The 17,363-nt window shown below is 47.3% G+C and overlaps 1 protein-coding gene across 3 annotated transcripts in view; it reads left to right on the top strand.

Moving 5' to 3' along the window:
- The window catches only part of TPCN1 (two pore segment channel 1), a 50,301-nt gene extending 33,759 nt beyond the window's left edge, over positions 1-16,542 (top strand). For 2 of the 3 annotated variants that reach the window (XM_068911476.1, XM_068911475.1), the window contains 14 exons: positions 413-457; positions 1,620-1,676; positions 1,762-1,815; positions 3,262-3,334; positions 3,557-3,664; positions 5,554-5,625; positions 6,455-6,544; positions 7,339-7,454; positions 8,156-8,202; positions 8,775-8,843; positions 9,297-9,381; positions 10,864-11,000; positions 12,322-12,402; positions 13,718-16,542. In XM_068911476.1, the coding sequence (XP_068767577.1) occupies positions 413-457; positions 1,620-1,676; positions 1,762-1,815; positions 3,262-3,334; positions 3,557-3,664; positions 5,554-5,625; positions 6,455-6,544; positions 7,339-7,454; positions 8,156-8,202; positions 8,775-8,843; positions 9,297-9,381; positions 10,864-11,000; positions 12,322-12,402; positions 13,718-13,840 (1,157 nt within the window). In that variant the 3' untranslated portion in view covers positions 13,841-16,542. The remainder of the gene's footprint in view (positions 1-412; positions 458-1,619; positions 1,677-1,761; positions 1,816-3,261; positions 3,335-3,556; positions 3,665-5,553; positions 5,626-6,454; positions 6,545-7,338; positions 7,455-8,155; positions 8,203-8,774; positions 8,844-9,296; positions 9,382-10,863; positions 11,001-12,321; positions 12,403-13,717) is intronic. The other variant, XM_068911477.1, reaches the window with a different exon arrangement.
- Positions 16,543-17,363: the final 821 nt, after the last annotated feature.

Below are 17,363 nucleotides of genomic sequence, written 5' to 3'. Positions count from 1 at the left end.
CAATCTTTTATGCTGGTGGGGGACAGTTAATACTATCTTGATCCCAGTATAATGCTATTGTAGGAGTCCTACATAGCTATGCTAATGCGCTCAGCCCTCCTTTACAGCAGAGCCATTGTCCCAGACGTGGACAGTGCCTCATCAGCTGTATTTATCTGTGTAGTATTTTTTGTGATGTGGACAGAGAAAAGGCATCTGGGGGGATAAGGAGAGCTAGTTCATTCCCACTGGAGTTCTAGGGGAAGATTTGAACTTGCTCCCAAGAGGTAAAAGTTAATAATCCTCTAAACTACTTAGTTTTTGTGCAGAGAATTGCTATTAAAAAAGTCTCTAGGGAGAAGATAGAGGAAGCTGTGCGTGAAGTATAAAGGACTTGGTAAACATTTGTTTCGCTGTGTTTTCCTTCCCACAGGCATCAACATCCTTGTGAAGTCGCGAGTATTCCAGTACACCATGTGTAAGTAGGAGAAACGAACCGTCTTCTGCCAAGCTCCCTTCATCACATGGGTCAGGGATGTTATGTCTGTGCTAGGCAAGAACCACCTGCACAAGAACTCGGTGTGGTGGGACCTGGTCTTTGGTCTGAGCCATGGCCCACATACAAATTTGAGGGGGTTTGCTGGAGAGGGAGGAAACCCTTGGTACCAACTACTGCTGCAGTTTGAATTCTCAGTTCTTGCCATGGTTGAATCTTCTGGAGAGGCTCATTGGTTCAGTGCTTCACGACACACTTGTGGATCTGATTCTTTAGGAATCAGCTTGGTGCAGTGAATAGGGTGGTTAGCTTTCACGAGCCTTGAGGTTTTTCATCTTGCAACTGAAGGGTGCTGGGTAAGGAACTGCCTTGCCAGTCAACCTTTTTGTGCTGTCTGCACTTGAGAAGGTGCAAGCATCTTCGTTACTGGAGGGATTGCTTGGCAACTGTACTGCCTATGAGAATGATTCTGTGCTTCTCTTCTCCAGAGGAGAAAGAGTGGTTACTTGTGCTAGTTGCTGTGTTCTAAGGGAACTCTTCCTACTCAGTAATTTGGTTTTCTTTGAATGCTGAAGGAGAGGTTTTCTGTAAATTAGGATGATAAATTAAAGTGAATGAAGGGATTGAAAAGACCTGGGTGAAAAGAGCGGTCCTGCATATTTGATTCTCTGGATATGAATATGGGGGAGCAGTGGGAGATCGAAGCTGATATGAGTTTTATCTTGCACTTTAGGGAGCCTGCTTCATTTGTTTTACGCTGTTGGGGACCTAGTGGCTCTCAAGAGCCTGCTCCAGAACTAGGAAGAAGCTGAAATACATGTGTAATAACATGGCAGAGTATAAGATGATTATTGGTTTAAAAGAGAAAAGAAAAAAAAAAAAAAAGGTGGTGGTTTTGCGTCCATCTCCTCCCTCCCCACACGATTCTGGAGACAAAGGTCCGTATCTCTTTCACAGGCTGGGAAAATTCAGAAGTTTAGAGGGTCTCCCAAATTATGAGTTCAAGCCTTTAGACGAATTGGAAGTACGTTCCAAATGCTGACTTTGTTACTTGCCCTATGTTGTACTCTATTTGGTAGGTTAGGAAAACAATGTCCTCTGATCTAGGAGTGTGTTTGCTATGGGTTTTTACTTCATTTTCCAGATACTGTGGTGGCTGTGAATGGAATTTGGATTCTTGTTGAAACCTTCATGCTGCAAGGTAGGAAACATTGCAGCTAGTTTCTTGACTATGTGGTGGGTTGATTGAAGAGAAGGCTAGAAAAAGTTGTTCTTGTGTCTTGCAGGAGGGAATTTCTTCTCCAGAAACGTTCCATGGAGCTACATAGTCTTCCTCACAAGTAAGCTGATGCCTCCTAACAGAGTGGCGTTGTTTCATAACAAGTTGGGAGGGGAGTACAGACAGCTCTGTTCCCAGGTAGTTTTTCAGTTTGAAGTTACAAACTGAGTCACAGGTGCACAAACTCAATCTAGAACGATGCTGTGCCTGGCGGGGATTGTCAGCCTATACGCAGACCCGTGTGAACGCTGCTGTGCTGTCCTGAGCTGCAGCAGTCAGGGGAGCCTCTTACCTCTACTGCAGCTCTCTGCAAAGGCTGATACATTGCTTCTAAAGCTGGCTCAGCCCTGAAAGCAGAATAGCCTCGTTCGTTAGGCACAGCGTGCAAAGTAATTAGCTCCTCCAGACCCGTGATGGCTCTGCGTGGAGTTGCTCACGTTGCTCTGCGCTGGGCTCGCTTTTCCAGGAGGCATTACCAGCTCTGATCTGATTGCAGCTGTGAGCTGGCTCTGTGCCACACAAAGTGAGGCAGCCCTGTTGGAGCACAGGGTGCAGGGCCATGCTGAGGAGGAGTCTGAAAGGACTAGCTGAACTAGCTGATGAGTTACATTTTCTAGTTGAATGTCATTCCCCCATAAACATGTATCTTAGTCTTTCCTTTTCAGCCCAAACGCAAACACTAGACCTTTATGTGCTGGTTCATAGCGCTGCCATGTAGTTCTTTACGTGAATTCGCTTCTCTTCTCCTGCCAGTGTCTCTTGCTCAAGAGGAGAAGCAAGGAATAATTTCATTGACTCAAAATAGTGTGCAAAACTGCAGTGAGGGTTACTTTGGAGAATCTAAGAAAGGTTACTAATCTCTTATTTGACTGCTGGGTAGCTCTGGTGCTTCCCTGCTCATTAATCTTCAAAACACTCATTATGGGAGTTTGAAGGCAAAGAGACTCCACAGCGCTTCCTTTTACGAGGATGTTGTCATCCGGACTCTTCACTTCTCTCCTAACCCCCTTCCTTGGAAGCTGCAGAGGAAGATTCTGGGGTGCCCAAAACAAGGTGTGATCATGCCATTGCTTTGTTAACTACAAGCCCACAAGGTGCTGCCAGGACAGAGAATGAAGTAGATGGCTCCTTTTTGAAAGGATCTCCTTCCAGGTTTAAGGTTAGGCTATGGGATGTTTAATATGTTCTGCTGGGATAGAGGACAGTTAAGTGGATAGGACTGAATTCCCTACACGAGCTTATGCCTCAGCATTTATAGTATGTTAGCTAAGTGATTGCTCTGAAGAGAAATCACCATGAATGCACACAAATGTGTTGATTTGGAGGGAAAATGGTATCTCTTTGGCACCTCAGTGAGAATAAAGAGGATGGGCTAGAGTCTTTTAAACCTATATTCAGCAATCCTGTACATTCCTAAAGTGCTGTGCATATTTGAGGACAAGCCTTTGCACAAGCCCTCTTTGTGGTGCTGCTTATTTCTGTCCATATCTGTCACTGTGTTTTACAGTCTATGGCGTGGAGCTGCTCCTGAAAACCACTGGACTGGGGCCTGTCGAGTACCTATCCTCTGGGTGGAATGTGTAAGTGTGCACTGATGTTTTGAGAGAGGCAGTAAAAATTGCTGGGTTAGAAAGACTGACTTTTGAGAGGAGCTTTTAGGGCTGTGGATGAGGCCATCTGCAGGCCGTTATAATTCTTCTGTGCTTGGCCTTCTGCAGCTTGTCAGGCTGAAGCGACACCAAGTACCACTTCTCTGCTGAAATCCAATGACATGTCGTTGCTCTTATTTTTTTTTTTTCCAGCTTTGACTTTGCAGTGACTCTCTTTGCATTTCTGGGGCTCCTGGCACTGGCGTTTAACATGGAGCCATTCTACTTCATTGTGGTCTTGCGACCTCTTCAGTTGCTGAGGTGAGATGGGGAGGCTATGTGGGGGGTACGGAAAATAGATGGGGAAGAAAACAGCCAGATTCGTTTTCATTCAATCCCATTGGGGACTGAGCTCCTTAGCAGAGGAGGGCAAGGATTGCTCTGTGGGTACATGACCATGGCAAGCAGGAATTTGTGGGGTAATGAGATTAGCTGGAGTTATCAAAATGACTGATAACAAAAACTTGGGATGGGATATGAAACCCCGTGCTTTGCAGCTTAAGCTGATCTCTAATAGAGATCAAGGGATTTACCAGGGGCAGATTATCCTGTGTCTGCCTTCGTGGGGTTCTTACGCCTCCTCTAAATTGTCTGATGCTGCTCAGAGAAAAGCTCTTCTGCCAGGGTGAGACAGTCTGAGCCAGTTTAATAATTTCCATTGAATTACCAGAAATTACAGTTTTCAAAGGATACTGCTTTCTAGGGTGAAGTACAACCCTACTCTAACTCCATCTCACACCATAAGCAAGACTGAGGCCTGTAACCTCTCTGCAGCTCAGTAAGATGGGTATAATTAACCCTCCTGTACTAAGGCTGTTATGGAGGTACAGTGATCTGCACAGAATGCTTTGACAGCCATAGATGGAAGGCATTTTAGAGAGGCAAAATATTGTTTTATTAAAGAAAAGCTGGTGTAGCGTAGCCCTTCAGTGAGGATTTAAAGAACACAATGATAGCTTGGAAGAAAAAAACACCCACGTTTTCTCCATTGCTCCCCTACCATAGCGTTTGGCAGCTGTGCTTCTCTCTGAAGGTCAGTGGAATTGCAAGTTTGAAATTAGCAGGCAGAATGTGTTTTTCTTTCATTGCTTATTTTACTGAGTCATGGGGGAAGCACAGAAAAGCTTGTGTCTGGGGAAAGGAGTAATGAAAGCAGCTCTGTGGGAATTCTGGTGGACAACAAGTTGACCATGAGCCAGCAGTGTGCCTGTGTGGCCAAGAAGGCCAATGGGATCCTGGGCTGCATTAGGCAGAGTGTTGCCAGCAGGTGGAGGGAGGTGATCCTGCCCCTCTCCTCAGCCCTGGTGAGGCCCCCCCATGGAGTACTGTGTCCAGTTCTGGGCTCCCCAGCACAAGAGAGACATGCACTACTGGAGCGAGTCCAGTGAAAGGCTACTAAGATGTTGAAGGGACAGGAAAGGCTGAGAGAGGTGGAACTCTTTAGCCTGGAGAAGAGAAGACTGAGAGGAGAGCTGATCAATGCGTACAAGTATCTGAAGGGAGAGTGTCAAGAGAGTGGGGCCAGACTATTTTCAGTGATGCCCAGCGACAGGACAAGAGGCAACGGGCACAAACTGAAACACGGGAAGTTCCGTCTGAACATGAGGAAAAACTACTTTCCTGGGAGGGTGACTGAGCACTGGCACAGGTTGCCCAGAGAGGTTGTGGAGTCTCCCTCCCTGGAGATATTCAAAAGCTGTCTGGACGCAATCCTATGCAATATGCTCTAGGTGACCCTGCTTGAGCAGGGGGGTTGGACTAGATGATCTCCAGAGATCCCTTCCAACCTCAACAATTCTGTGAATCCTGACCCTGTACGCAGGACTGGTTTAGGTGCTTGTGGTTTCAAAAATGTAGCAATTTATGCTTCATGCTGTATAACAAGATGTGAACCTTTCCTTGAGGGCACCTTAACCCTGCAGACACTTACTTGGATGTGTCATAAGCATTCAGATGGGATAGAGACACCTGCTCAGATGAGCAGAGGCTATTTGAGCGAGGACAGATTCTGCGAGTTTGGTGTCAGGAAGCCGTAGCTGTTCGTTGACTTGTGTGGTAGGGATCTGTGATACTCTTCTAACTGTTCCCAGCGATCATGAGAACTCCAGGAAAATCACGGTGCATAGGTAACCATGGGCTTCTCTCTTCAGGCTCTTTAAATTGAAGAAACGTTACAGAAACGTCCTGGACACTATGTTTGAGTTGTTCCCCCGGATGGCCAGGTATTGACTGACTGTCTTTGGGTTGGGGAGAGAGGGGCTGAAGGGCCCGGGGCCTGGGGCTAGGGTCAGGATAGAGACCTGTCCAACCTGCCAAGGGTATTCATGGTCTGTTCTGTCAACTGATTGATGCTGGTTCTTTGCAGCGTGCTGCAGTGTGGTGTTAATCTTCAGGCTTCTTGGAGCAGTGTATGATAAGAAACTCCCTAGCACCTTGGGCCTCCTCTTGCCCTTGTGTGATAGGGAGATAACTAAGAGTTTGTTTATTTGATTTTTCTCCCTTGCCACAGATTTTGATGAGAGGCAAGGCTCATTTGGGAGGCATCTTTGGCATGAATATACTCTGCCCCAGATGTTTTCCTTGTCCTCAATGCAGCCGCTCTAGAGCGTGACTGTGAAACAGCTGAAGGAGCTGCTGTTTGAGTGGGACATCCTCGGACCTTATTCCCTTGGAGCAGATCTGAGCAGAGCATGTTAGCTAGTGAGCCTTGTTTTTGGCACTCTCCAAAAAGGTGGAGAGGGCAGAACCAGTGTCTTGTTCTTTAAAATAACTGTGGAGACAGGTTTGTTTACCAGAAAAAGATAGATCAAGAATAGTTTTTAGCTTCTTGGAACTTCCTTCTCTCTTTAGTGAGTGACAAACTCCTTGTCCCAGGACTTCTTCAATGAGAGTAGAAAAACACTGCAGGGCAGCAAGGGCCTGGAGGATAGTCTGAGGTTTTCAGTGCTGTTTCCCATCCGTAACTTCCAGAACTACCGGTCTGTAACTTTTGTTTTTTCTGTGTCAGCAACTGTTCAGTAACACAGTACTTTTCATGCTTATGTCCTCCAGCCTGGGTTTAACCCTGCTGATCTTCTATTACTGCTTTGCCATTGTTGGCATGGAATTCTTCGCTGGTGTGGTCTACCCAAACTGCTGCAAGTGAGTACCGCAAATCCATCCTCCTCTACAGTGGGTTTGGTGCCAAGCCAGTAGCTGTGCCTCTCGTATCTCTTATCTCCCTGTGAAGAAGGGGCCAGAGGATGAGTCTGAATGGCCCTTGGCAGCTAAGGCAATGTTCTTGGAAAATCTAGGGGAGATGCTTCTCCTCTCTGGCTAGGATGAAATGACTTTTGCATTGCATTTAGAAGGGGAGAGGATTCTGTGGGGCAGATGTCTGCTTTTAGTGAGCTCTGTAACTGGCCTCAGGTAGCTGCATTGGGATGACTTCTCCTTCATGGTGTCATAGCTGGGAACTCCTGTAACATCTGTGAGGCTATGCTATGGAACAAAGATGAGGGTTTTTTTTTTTTTTCCCCTCTTGGTGATGCCAGAGTCTCTCTGCCAGAAGTGTTGCATACTTTCAGGCCTCACTTTCTACAGATAAATTCACCTGATCTTGGAAGCTAAGTTGTCCTGGGCCCTTCTTATCTTAAATGATGGCAGACCACCTGAAAATGCCAAGCTTTAAGTGTGTGAGCCAAGGACTCTACCTCAAAAGCTCAGTTTCTCTGGTCTAATATTTGCTGAATGGCTAGAAAGACTTGATGTGGTCCCCGGGCTTCTGCTGAACTGTGAGGGCGGAGGAGAAAGGCTTTCTTTTAGAGAGAGGCAGATGATGGCCAAGAGATAGAAACTGCCATCCTGCTCACAACCTCCTAAGCATCTGTAGCCCTTGAGATTTTCCTTGCTTTTTCCGCTCTCTTCTCATTCTTTGTCCTGGTTTCTCTGATCAGCACAAGCACAGTCGCAGATTCCTACCGCTGGGTGAACCATACCGTTGGTAACAAGACAGTTGTGGAAGAAGGCTATTACTATCTCAACAACTTTGACAACATTTTGAACAGCTTTGGTAAGAGCGGTTTGGTCCATAGCAAAGACTACTCCTTAGTGCATCTGTGTTCCTGCGGAGTTGAATGATAAGATTGCAGTGCTTATGTAGGCCTGGGATTCTCCCAGGGATGATTCCTACTAATGCACCTCAAACACTCAGCGTCCTGCTGCTCTTGTCTGGATAATTCCAGCTGAGAAATTTTGTCATGAATTTTTTGCAAAGTGAGCAGGCATCTCTTAAAAGTCAGTGTGAAGCCAGCAGGCTTGTTCTGGCAGGTGATCAGACCAGACTTCCAGAGATGTTTAGGGAGGGGTTTGAGTCACTACCCCGATAAAGATCTAACAGTGATGCTACTACATTTCTTTAAACCTGTTGATGAAGAACAGTTTGACTATCTTTCTCCATGATTTTCTCCAAGGATGCTTATTTTCTCTTGGAGGCTTCAGAGGTCTCCCTGCTCTCATGTGGAAAGGGTCAGGTTTGTTTCTGATGCTTTTTAAGAAACACAGATCAAGCTGGGAAGATGCTAAACTAATTGCGGTGATGAGGGCCAGCATTCTGCCTCTGGATTTGCTGGCTCTATTGAAACTTGGTGGGCTGTATTAAAACTTGGTGTCTTATAAAGTCTTTGACAGGGACAGCTGAGGTCTAAGAATCATTCTGAAGCTGATCCAGTTGGATAAAGCAATTGTCTTTGTTTTTCTTCCACTCTCATACAGTCACGCTGTTTGAGTTGATGGTTGTCAATGACTGGTATATCATCATGGTAAGTAAACCTCAGCTACCTTGTGTGTACAGACATTGCTGATGCTTGACAGTGCACTGCTGAGCTAGATCTTCCCCACCACCACTCCTTTCTTCCCCCAGTAATTGGAGGTGGGCAGGGTTATGCCCAGCGCTGTCACTTGCTGTTGCCAGATATTTGTTGCTCTTGATTTTTTTGGGGTGATATTTAACCTTTGTGAAGTGCTGCTGGGTGTGTTTCTCATGAATCTTGATCAACCTTCAGGCCAGGTTTCAGGATCTGGAAGAGTGAAGTCACACTCTACCCCGTTTTGTCACCCTGCACTCCAAGCTGTGTTCTCATAGCAGCAATGGCTCATGTGCCCACAGGGTTTAAATGATCTGTGTGTTTGCTTATAGGAACCTCTCTTTACCTTTAGAGGCAGATTAGCTACAGGGACCGGTTGGAGTACTGAGCACTGTGCAGACAGTCCCTGGGGCTAGCCGTGAAGCCATGGATATGAGATAGTGTTTGTGCTGCTTTTTGTGTGATGACACTTAACAGGAGGTTCTCCCTTCTTTATGCACTGCTGACTTTTTCCCTCCCCTCCCTAGGAAGGGGTGACCTCACAAACCACTCACTGGAGCCGTCTTTACTTCATGATCTTCTATATCGTGACCATGGTAGGTTTCTGGAGATGCCTTGTGCATCAAATAATGGGGATGGGGAGGGAAGACAACTTTCACCATGTTCTAGTGGGAGCCTCCATCCCTAAATGAGGAGAGCTCTGCTCCTGTACGTAATGTCTTCCAGAAACAAGTGTGCTTCCGCATCACGTAAAGCAAGTCGAATCTACAAGATTTGCAGGTGTTGGCAAAGCTGATGCTGTGGAAATCTGGGCAAGGACTAAGGCAGCACAAAGGTTTTGTTCTGTCCCCTTTGTGGTTGACTGTCAGTAGTTTACTCGTACTCACAGGTAGATGTGTGATTTGGGACGTGCCCGTCCCCTCTGCCAAGGAGGAGCTGGGGAACGTCAGGAGGTGAAGCCAAGACTAAATGCTGAGCTTTCTGTTGCTGGTCTGGAAGAATTCCCCAGCAGCAGCCTCCTGATCTCTTCTGTCCGTGTCCTCTCCCAGGTGGTGATGACGATCATAGTGGCATTTATTCTGGAGGCTTTCGTCTTCCGCATGAACTACACACGGAAGAACCAAGATTCAGAAGGTCAGGACTGAGAAGTGGCCAACCCACCATTTTGTGTCTTCTCTCACTGGTGTCTTACATCTATAGGAGAGAGGGATTGACCAGCAAGGACCAGATTCTTTTTAGCCTGGTTTCCTAAACTACTCCTTATGCATTTGTGAGAGATATCTATCTGACCTTTCTGCTCCAACCCCATTTACCCCAAAACCCATCCCAGCCCTATGCCCGAAAGAGCATGTGTATGTAAAAATATATACATATCTATATCTATATACATATGTATATAAATATGTACTTGAACCATTTCAACCAAATTAGTCAAACATAGGAAGTCCGCACAGGTTTCCTAGAAGGAATCTAGGAAACGTTGTTGCAACGGTATAGCAAAGCTCCACAAGAGACCTTGTGAGAGGGAAAGGTGATTTTTATTTTGAAATCAATTGCGCTCCTTCATACTAGTGTGTTAATACTAGCACCAAGACATACATGTCCAAGTGGCTTGTGCAGCATTCAGGCCCCAAGACCCTGGATCCAAGAGGTTTGCCAGCATTCCTTGCCCTGACATGGGGGACGAGGGATGCTGCCTGTCTGGTCCTCTTCATGTGCTGGGTTCTTTCTAGGTTAGTGACCGCATACTGGTTTCGGACATGCCGTTTTGTACCTTTTAGGAACTGACAGTGCCTATTCTCTCCATCCTGTCACACCTCTGTGACTCATCAGCATTTGCTCACTGTCCTTTGTCTCCTGAGCTGGGTGTCTGAAGCTGCATGTGATTTCATGACCTGCTAATTTAGGCACCATAAACGCATGCATCTCCTGCAGCCCTTCTGCTATTCCCTCTGGTCCTCTACACCCAGACTTTTCTATTTGTTCTCCTTTCAGACTAATCTTAATAATTCTTTTCAGTTTTCTGTGGGAAAAGAAAGATGCAGCTAGTTCACTTGCATATGTTTAATACCAGAGACTCTTCCCTGCAGAAACATGTGATGACAGCCACAGGAGCAGCTTTGATCAGCACGTCATCTTTCTTACGTCCAAATGTGAGGCACAGGCCCATAGGAACCAGGCATTGTCACCTACAGACCCACTTTTCATCATGGTCCTTCCTGCACGCAGGTTTAAGAGTGTGGGGAAAGAAATTTGCTAGTACCTTACTCTCAAGCTGTGTTGGGCAGTTGAAGGTCAAAAGGCAGCAATTACTGTGTGATTATTTCCTTTTTTAATTTGCAGGCAAACAAAAAAACACAAGATTTTCTTAAGATATTGAGGAGCCTGGTGCTTTAAAAGTTAAGAGATGCCTGCTGGCCATACCCACTAGTTGTTTCCTCCCTGCCGTGTTGGGGGGCGAGGGCATACGTGTTCCAGTCGCAGAAGTAGGCACAGACTGTCATTGTGCTTGGTCGTGTGTGCAGATAAGCTTTGCCCTCCAGGATTATTGTAGCGGCTGATGAAAGCAATGTTTGTCTCGGTGACTTTTTTCTGTTTCTTTCCCTTGCCACCCAGAAGACAACGGCATTGTGCTGGAGAAGGAGATCTCCAAGGAGGAAGTGATTGGGATAATAGAGCTGTACAAACGGAGTTCAGCTGGCACTGAAACGTCTCAGCTGCAGAAGATCGTTTTGCAGATGGACAAATATGGGGTAAGAGGAGACCCTTACTGCCGGTTCCCTGCTGCGGGACGGGGGGAAATTTGGTAGGCCACAAGTGCATTTTTACTGTGTTCTAGAGAGAAGCCATATGTGATTTTTATAATAGTCAGAACTGTACTACTGAAGGGACCTTGTAGCACTGGCACAAAGTTTTGCTGCTCTAGAAAAATAGCAGCTCAGTTTCCCCTGCACTCTGAAAAGCCTTGACACAAACTTATTGCTATAGCTTGCAAACTTGGCTTAGAGCTGTCCTCACCCAGCACTGACTGGAAAAAGCATATTTCTTCTCCAAGGAAGCCACCTTCTTGTAATTTTCCTGCCTCTTTCTGTGGCATAATTCACTTAGGCTCAGACAGTCCTGGAACTTTATGCAGCAATATGACAGTATCGGTTCCAAACACCAGGCTTCCTTTCTCTATGGCACTGTTTACATTTTCATTCCAAATAAGGATGTTGACAATTGGAGAACTGAGCTGCCCTGGATAACTATTCTTTCTTCTGAGAGCTATTGTATCATGCATCTGAGGGGAGTTTAAGTGTATATTTTAATAATTGCTGCTATCGTCTCATGTCACTACTGCGAAGAGCAGGTGCTACAGTCACTTAGGTGACCCTTATTTGCTTTGGTGGGCTTGGTAGTTAAAGCTTGAGCTTTGTTCACAAAGGTAAAGTTCAGAATACTGATGATACTAATCAGAAACGGTTTTCAAGGCAATAAACCAAAGAAAGACGCAGTCCTCAGCCTTGCAATGGCATATAGAATGGTGATGTTAAACCTATGACTTTTAATGGGGTTTCTTTGCTTTTCAGTACTGTTCAGATAACTCATATGACCAGAGAGTAATTCAGGCTTTGGCTCTCTGCCTACGTGATTTAAGAAGTCCAGGCCCATGGAGTAAATGGTGTGGTCTAGACATATGGGACCTGAACTCATGCTAAGATGAGATCTCTCTTGGAAGCTTGGGTTTGAACCTTGTTCCAGATGCTGATGTCACGTTCATCTGACTAAGGAAGCGCCTCACAGAGGTGTGTCCAGCTGAGCTGGTCTCTTACAGCTCACTTTGTAGTCTTTTGGGATCTACTCAGTGTGATTCATCAAAGCCTGCAATGGATGCCTGTATTTGGTCAGGCGATGTGTACCCAAAAAATACTCCCGATGAAGGAGCCCAGGGTATCCTGAGCTCGTCTATGGGTGATGGATGTCAGCATGAAGGATGCCTGAAGTTCCAGGGGCTGATCCTATGAGCTGCGCAGTGATTATTGAATTTTTTTTTGGTCTTTTTTCCTCTCCTCCTTTCTCCCCCATTTTTAGCAAATGTCGACGCTGTTTCTGGGGCGCAGATCAAGGACCAAGAGTGATTTAAGTATGAAGATGTACGAGGAGGAGATACAGGTATGTAGACCTGAATTGGAAGTACCACCCAGCCTCTGGGGTGAGCAGAACACTTTTCATTGCCCGGAATAACAAACCATCCTTTTAAACATAGGAGACCTGCTGCCTCTAAGATCCAGGCAGCTGTGTGCTCTGTGGAAAGAGTTGGTGGTGGATGGAATTCCCCCCTCCCCTTCATCAGTTCTGGCATTTGGAGACTTTCTTAAATCCCTGAGTGCTTCAGAGCCTCCTCAGTGGGTTCAGGTGCCTGGCTGCGCTGGTGTGTGCCAGCCGATTTGCAGTAACTGAGCACTCAGTGTATGCGTATGCACTCCAACTTGGCTGAGCTACCCAAGCTCACCAAGGTGGACGTGTTTGCCGGGGGCTAAGAGCACATGCGTACTGTGCTGCTGGGGTTTGGCTGCTGAACGCTAATTTGTTAAGCCGCAGGAATGTGATTGTGTTTGAGCTTGGGTGTGTCTGCGTCTGACACAGAAACCAAGTGTTCTCCAGGACAGAATGCTGTTTTTTGGTGCTAGCAATGCTGCCTGGTTTTCCTCCAGGATAGCAGGTGAAAAAAGATGAGAGATATTCACTCTCTGGATCGTTTAAGACGTTCCTACTAATGTCCTTCAAGCTTAGGAACTCTGTGCCATGAATTTGGTCACTTTAGTGCATGCCAGACTTACCCTGTAGGTTGAAGGTCATTGGCTAATATAGTGATTAGGACTCAAAGAATTAATCTCGTAACCATTTAAATCTGTCCTTTGTCCCTTGGGCAGCTAGCTTGGGGATGAGTCTTCGGTCCACCTGACAAATAAACATGTTATTTGCCATGGAGCTGGCTGGAAATCTGCAGAGAAGCTCTCTGTGTATCCTGCTTGACCTCTAATTCAGGAGTGGTAAATGCTGTAACATCAATGCTAGAGTCCTGGGTGTTAATAGAGTCCTGAGCGTTAGGGAGGGGCATCCCAAGAGAGCGATGCTTCCTTGCTCAGGTTTGTCAGCCCTGCCAGCCAGCCCTGCTAGCCAGCCAACCATAGCTGAGCCATAGCTGGCACTTATTACTTTGAACGTGGGCACTGAGGTCCCGGTGCGTCTGTCGCAGCCACGCTGTAGTTAACCAGGTCATTCCAGGAGATCAGGTTATATCCAGGACTTGGAGCTACAGGAAAATGGGAGCCCAGAAAGAGCTCCTGTATGCCTGAGCAAGCGCTGTGCCCTTGAGAGGCAGAGCAGCTGGGGGCTCTGCCTTTTGGGGTCCTACCGGGGGGTAGTGAGACACCCAGGGGTGGGAGAGAGCCTGATCTTGGTGTGGTTTGACCTCCCGTTGCAGGAGTGGTATGAGGAACACTCCAGAAAAGAAGAATCTCAGACACCGTTGCAAGAATCTGCACCTGCGTCCAACAACTCTCTGAAGCCCTTGAGCCTCCGGCAACGCTCCCAGACTGTCATTTAGGCCTAGCTAACGCAAGCTGCCCTCTATGCAATAACCTAGACTATTACTTCACAGCGTATATATTGGAATGGTGTATATAGATCTGTTCAATGTACCGGTTGGCTTTAGGGTTTAAATCTCTTCCCCTAGGCAGTGAATTGTTGAAAAAACAGAGGCCTTGTGGGGCTCTGCATAAGACTGGTAGAACCGGGTTGAGCATGATGCCCAGGCTCGGCATGGAGTGAGCATCTCAGGCAAAACAGAGTTGTCCTCCCTCTGACCTGCTTCCCAGGCTCAGACCTGTTGCTTGTCTTACCACTAACAGACCCCGGCAGAAGGGATATGTAGTCCATTAACAGCAGGAAAGGTGCTGAAGCCACCTGCTTAATAGTATTAAAAATTTTGCCCTTTGGAAGATCCACTTTTTTCAAAGGGTGCCATTAAGCTAGGTACAAAAGATCAGGGAATGAGTTTTTTTTTTTTTTTCTTCTTCTCCCCTCCTTGTGCAAAGCAAGGGGAGGTGGTGTGAAATTTCAGCACTTTTGGAGGAGCGGTCTGCTTTCCCCTCCTTTCTGACATACCTAGATGCACTCCTGTAGCAGTTCTAGCTCTCATTATTGAGTTTAGCTGTCTTTGAGCTGTCCTGTGGCAGCTGGAGCCAGAATGAGGGAGCTCACTGCATTCAGACTATAGGTGGGACAAGAGACAACTCTCTCTGCTGGTCAGTTCTGCCCATGGCACTGCCCAGAATTGGGAGTGACTCTGTAAGCCCCAAAGCTCTTATCTCCGTTTGGTGAGATGAGTGATTCCCCGGGTTGGCAGGGGCTGTTGACCTCTGCCACTTGGCCACCTGCTTTGTAAATGGCAGATTTTTGCCTGCTCCTTAGTTCAGATAGAGAATTAGGAGGACGAAGGGAGGGTTTTGCAGCTCCAAGTCTATGACATAGTTCTGCCTGCGTCTGGGTTAAGAAGAGCTTATGGGCAGAGAGCCCATAAAACACCACTGCTGGTTAATCCTCAGCCAGGTCGTGGCTTTGTTTATGCAGGTGAACGAGTCCTAATGCAGCAGTGTTGCTCCTCCCTTGTTCTCAGCCTTGCAGAAAGGCTCTCCAGGCTGGCGAATGCTGACTGAGAGAGATCTTGGGAAGGCCGTCTATTGAAGAGCTTTACTGTTCCCCTGAATTCTGGATGGAGGAGGAACGTGGAAGATGATGATTCTGCTCCCCCATCTGCTTTTCTGCATCTAGCAAGGAGGCTGCCAGACCTGGGAGATGGGAAAGAAGGGGAAAAGGGGATCCTGCCCCAGCTCTACCACATTTACTTTGCGACTGTGGCAGGTTGCTTCATCGCTCATGTTTCATTGCCCACAAAGTGGTGAGAACCCTTGTCGCTGTAAATGCCTTTTTTTTTTTTCCTGTCACCACAGGAAGTTTTGAGGGTTAAAAAGTATCTGTGTCAGCTGGGAGGTTCCCCTCACCTCTTGCTTTTTGATCTTTTCTCAGGTTCAGATTAAGAGCAGATCTAGCTGGGGAGGGGAGGTTTCTCCTTCCTCCAGATAGATGGGGCAGTGGGAGATCTGTGTGGCCGTTCCCTTTGTCCTGTGCGCCTGATTTCTTACAGGTAGCCTCAAAACACGTGGCACGAGGAGAGAGGGAGAGGAACTGAGTATTTCTTGTTGATCCTACCTGGGCAGCTAGGGAGCGTTTCCTGGGAAAGGATGACTGAGACTTTTCAAAAGCATGCCAGACAGGTACTTCTGAAAATTTCTCCCCGCGTAGAGCAGTGGTAGTATTTGGACCAGCCGATGGAAAGAGGGTGAGCAGTCAGCATGCATACACCAGTGCGCTCTTCACCCCTGCGTTGCCAAACTCCCTGGGTGCCTCAGGGCAACTTGCAGTTTCTTTTCTGGGTGCTGCAGGAGCTTTGGTATGAAACTATTTCTGAACTGAACCGTGAAGGACCATCAAGGGCTGTTTTCCAAAACATACATCTGACCACAAATTAATGAGCAGTGCAGTGCTGCTCTTGCAGTTGCTCTGCATGGAGTTGTAGCCTGGGGGATTTATCCAGATTAGTCGTGGTGCTAGAGGAGATGTTTCTTCTGATTTAGGTTGTGGGCAGGATGAACAAGGATTGTGAAGATTAGAAAAAAATTGTAGCTGTGTTTTTTCAACTCTTCCTTCCCCTCCGGCCCATGCAAGGCACTTGGTGACTTTTTCAGGTGTTTCCTGGGTAGGAAAGAGCTGCAGCTTTAAGCTATATTTTGGGGGGCGAGGGGGGAGGCACTAACCTGCTTAACATGCAATAACAGGGCTCTCGTGTCACAGAGAAGGTGTGGGAACGCTTGAGCTGTGGGTCAGAGCTCAGGTGCTGCTTTCTGTGGTTGCTTGCCGAGATGTTGATCTGCCCTCACATGCGCACTGTATTAATTATTTTTTTAAACCAAGGAGGGTCACAGAAGTTTACTTCTTCCGCATGACTTTGTCTTGAAGGAAAAGAAGTTTTGAGTACGGGGCATCCCCTTCTATTTGTCCTCCTCTTCCCCACCTTACACACAGACTAACCACACAGACAATCATTTTGTAGGGAACAAGGGAGGAAGCACTGCAGGATTTTGTATGCTGGCGTTTTGTTTATAAAATGATTTTATGGACATGTCTGTAAAACGTTCTCTAGATTTTTCAATCACACTAATAAAAAGCATCCTCAGCTTTGTAAAGGCAGCGGCTTCCCTTCCTCCTTCCAGCGCTGAATTCGGAAGCGGGGCTCGGTGGCCGTTGGAGGATTGCCACGTCATCTGAAGGAGAGCCGTGCCTGCCCTCCCTCTCCAGCGGCAACTACTTGCAGGGACATGTTTTACGTGCGTGGCACAAAGATCTGCCCTAAATTCTTGTTCTTGGAGGCTGCCACCATAAAACCCAGCTCCCTGGCCTGGCACTTTCCCCCTCAGTGCTGAGATAATGCTTTTAAACTTGTATTTTTAAGTCTCCTCCAGTGCTACATCAAAGGTTGGAAAAGGGCTGTAGGCTCCTAAAGTAGTTTTGACCCCTTAGCGCCGTGCTTAGATGGTGGCTGCTGTTTGGGTTGTTGCAGCCCCGCTTTGCGTAAGGAAGTGGGGCTTGGGTGCAAATACCTCCAGAAGCTGGTGGTGGCTCCTGAGCAGCTTCAGGGCAGAGCCGCCAGCCGCAGGCACAGAGCTTTAATTTTTGTGGCAACGCTCATCTGGGTAGAAAAAGGAGAAATGTCCCAGGCCCAGAAGGGAAGAGAGGAGCAGGAGCCTGCTGCTAAGCTCAGCCCAGAGCTTAAAAGCGGGAAGAAACCAGCTCTGGCAGTTGTGCCCTTGCAAAACCGCCTCTCTGTCCCCAAGGAGCAGCAGGGCGGCTGGCCCTAAGTGCAACTTGCTTTCTCGTCTGCACCCTGCGACCTGGCCCGAGGCGGAGGGGAAGCGCCTGCCCCCTCGCTCGCCTTCCTCCGGGGCCGCGGGTCGCCCACCGGCCGCCTGCTCGAAGCCCCGAGGCAGCCGTGCCGCCGCGGTTCCCGCACG

This window comes from Struthio camelus, chromosome 17 (assembly GCF_040807025.1).
Source record: "Struthio camelus isolate bStrCam1 chromosome 17, bStrCam1.hap1, whole genome shotgun sequence".
NCBI lineage: Eukaryota > Metazoa > Chordata > Aves > Struthioniformes > Struthionidae > Struthio > Struthio camelus.
This window is presented reverse-complemented; position numbering and strand designations above follow the sequence as displayed.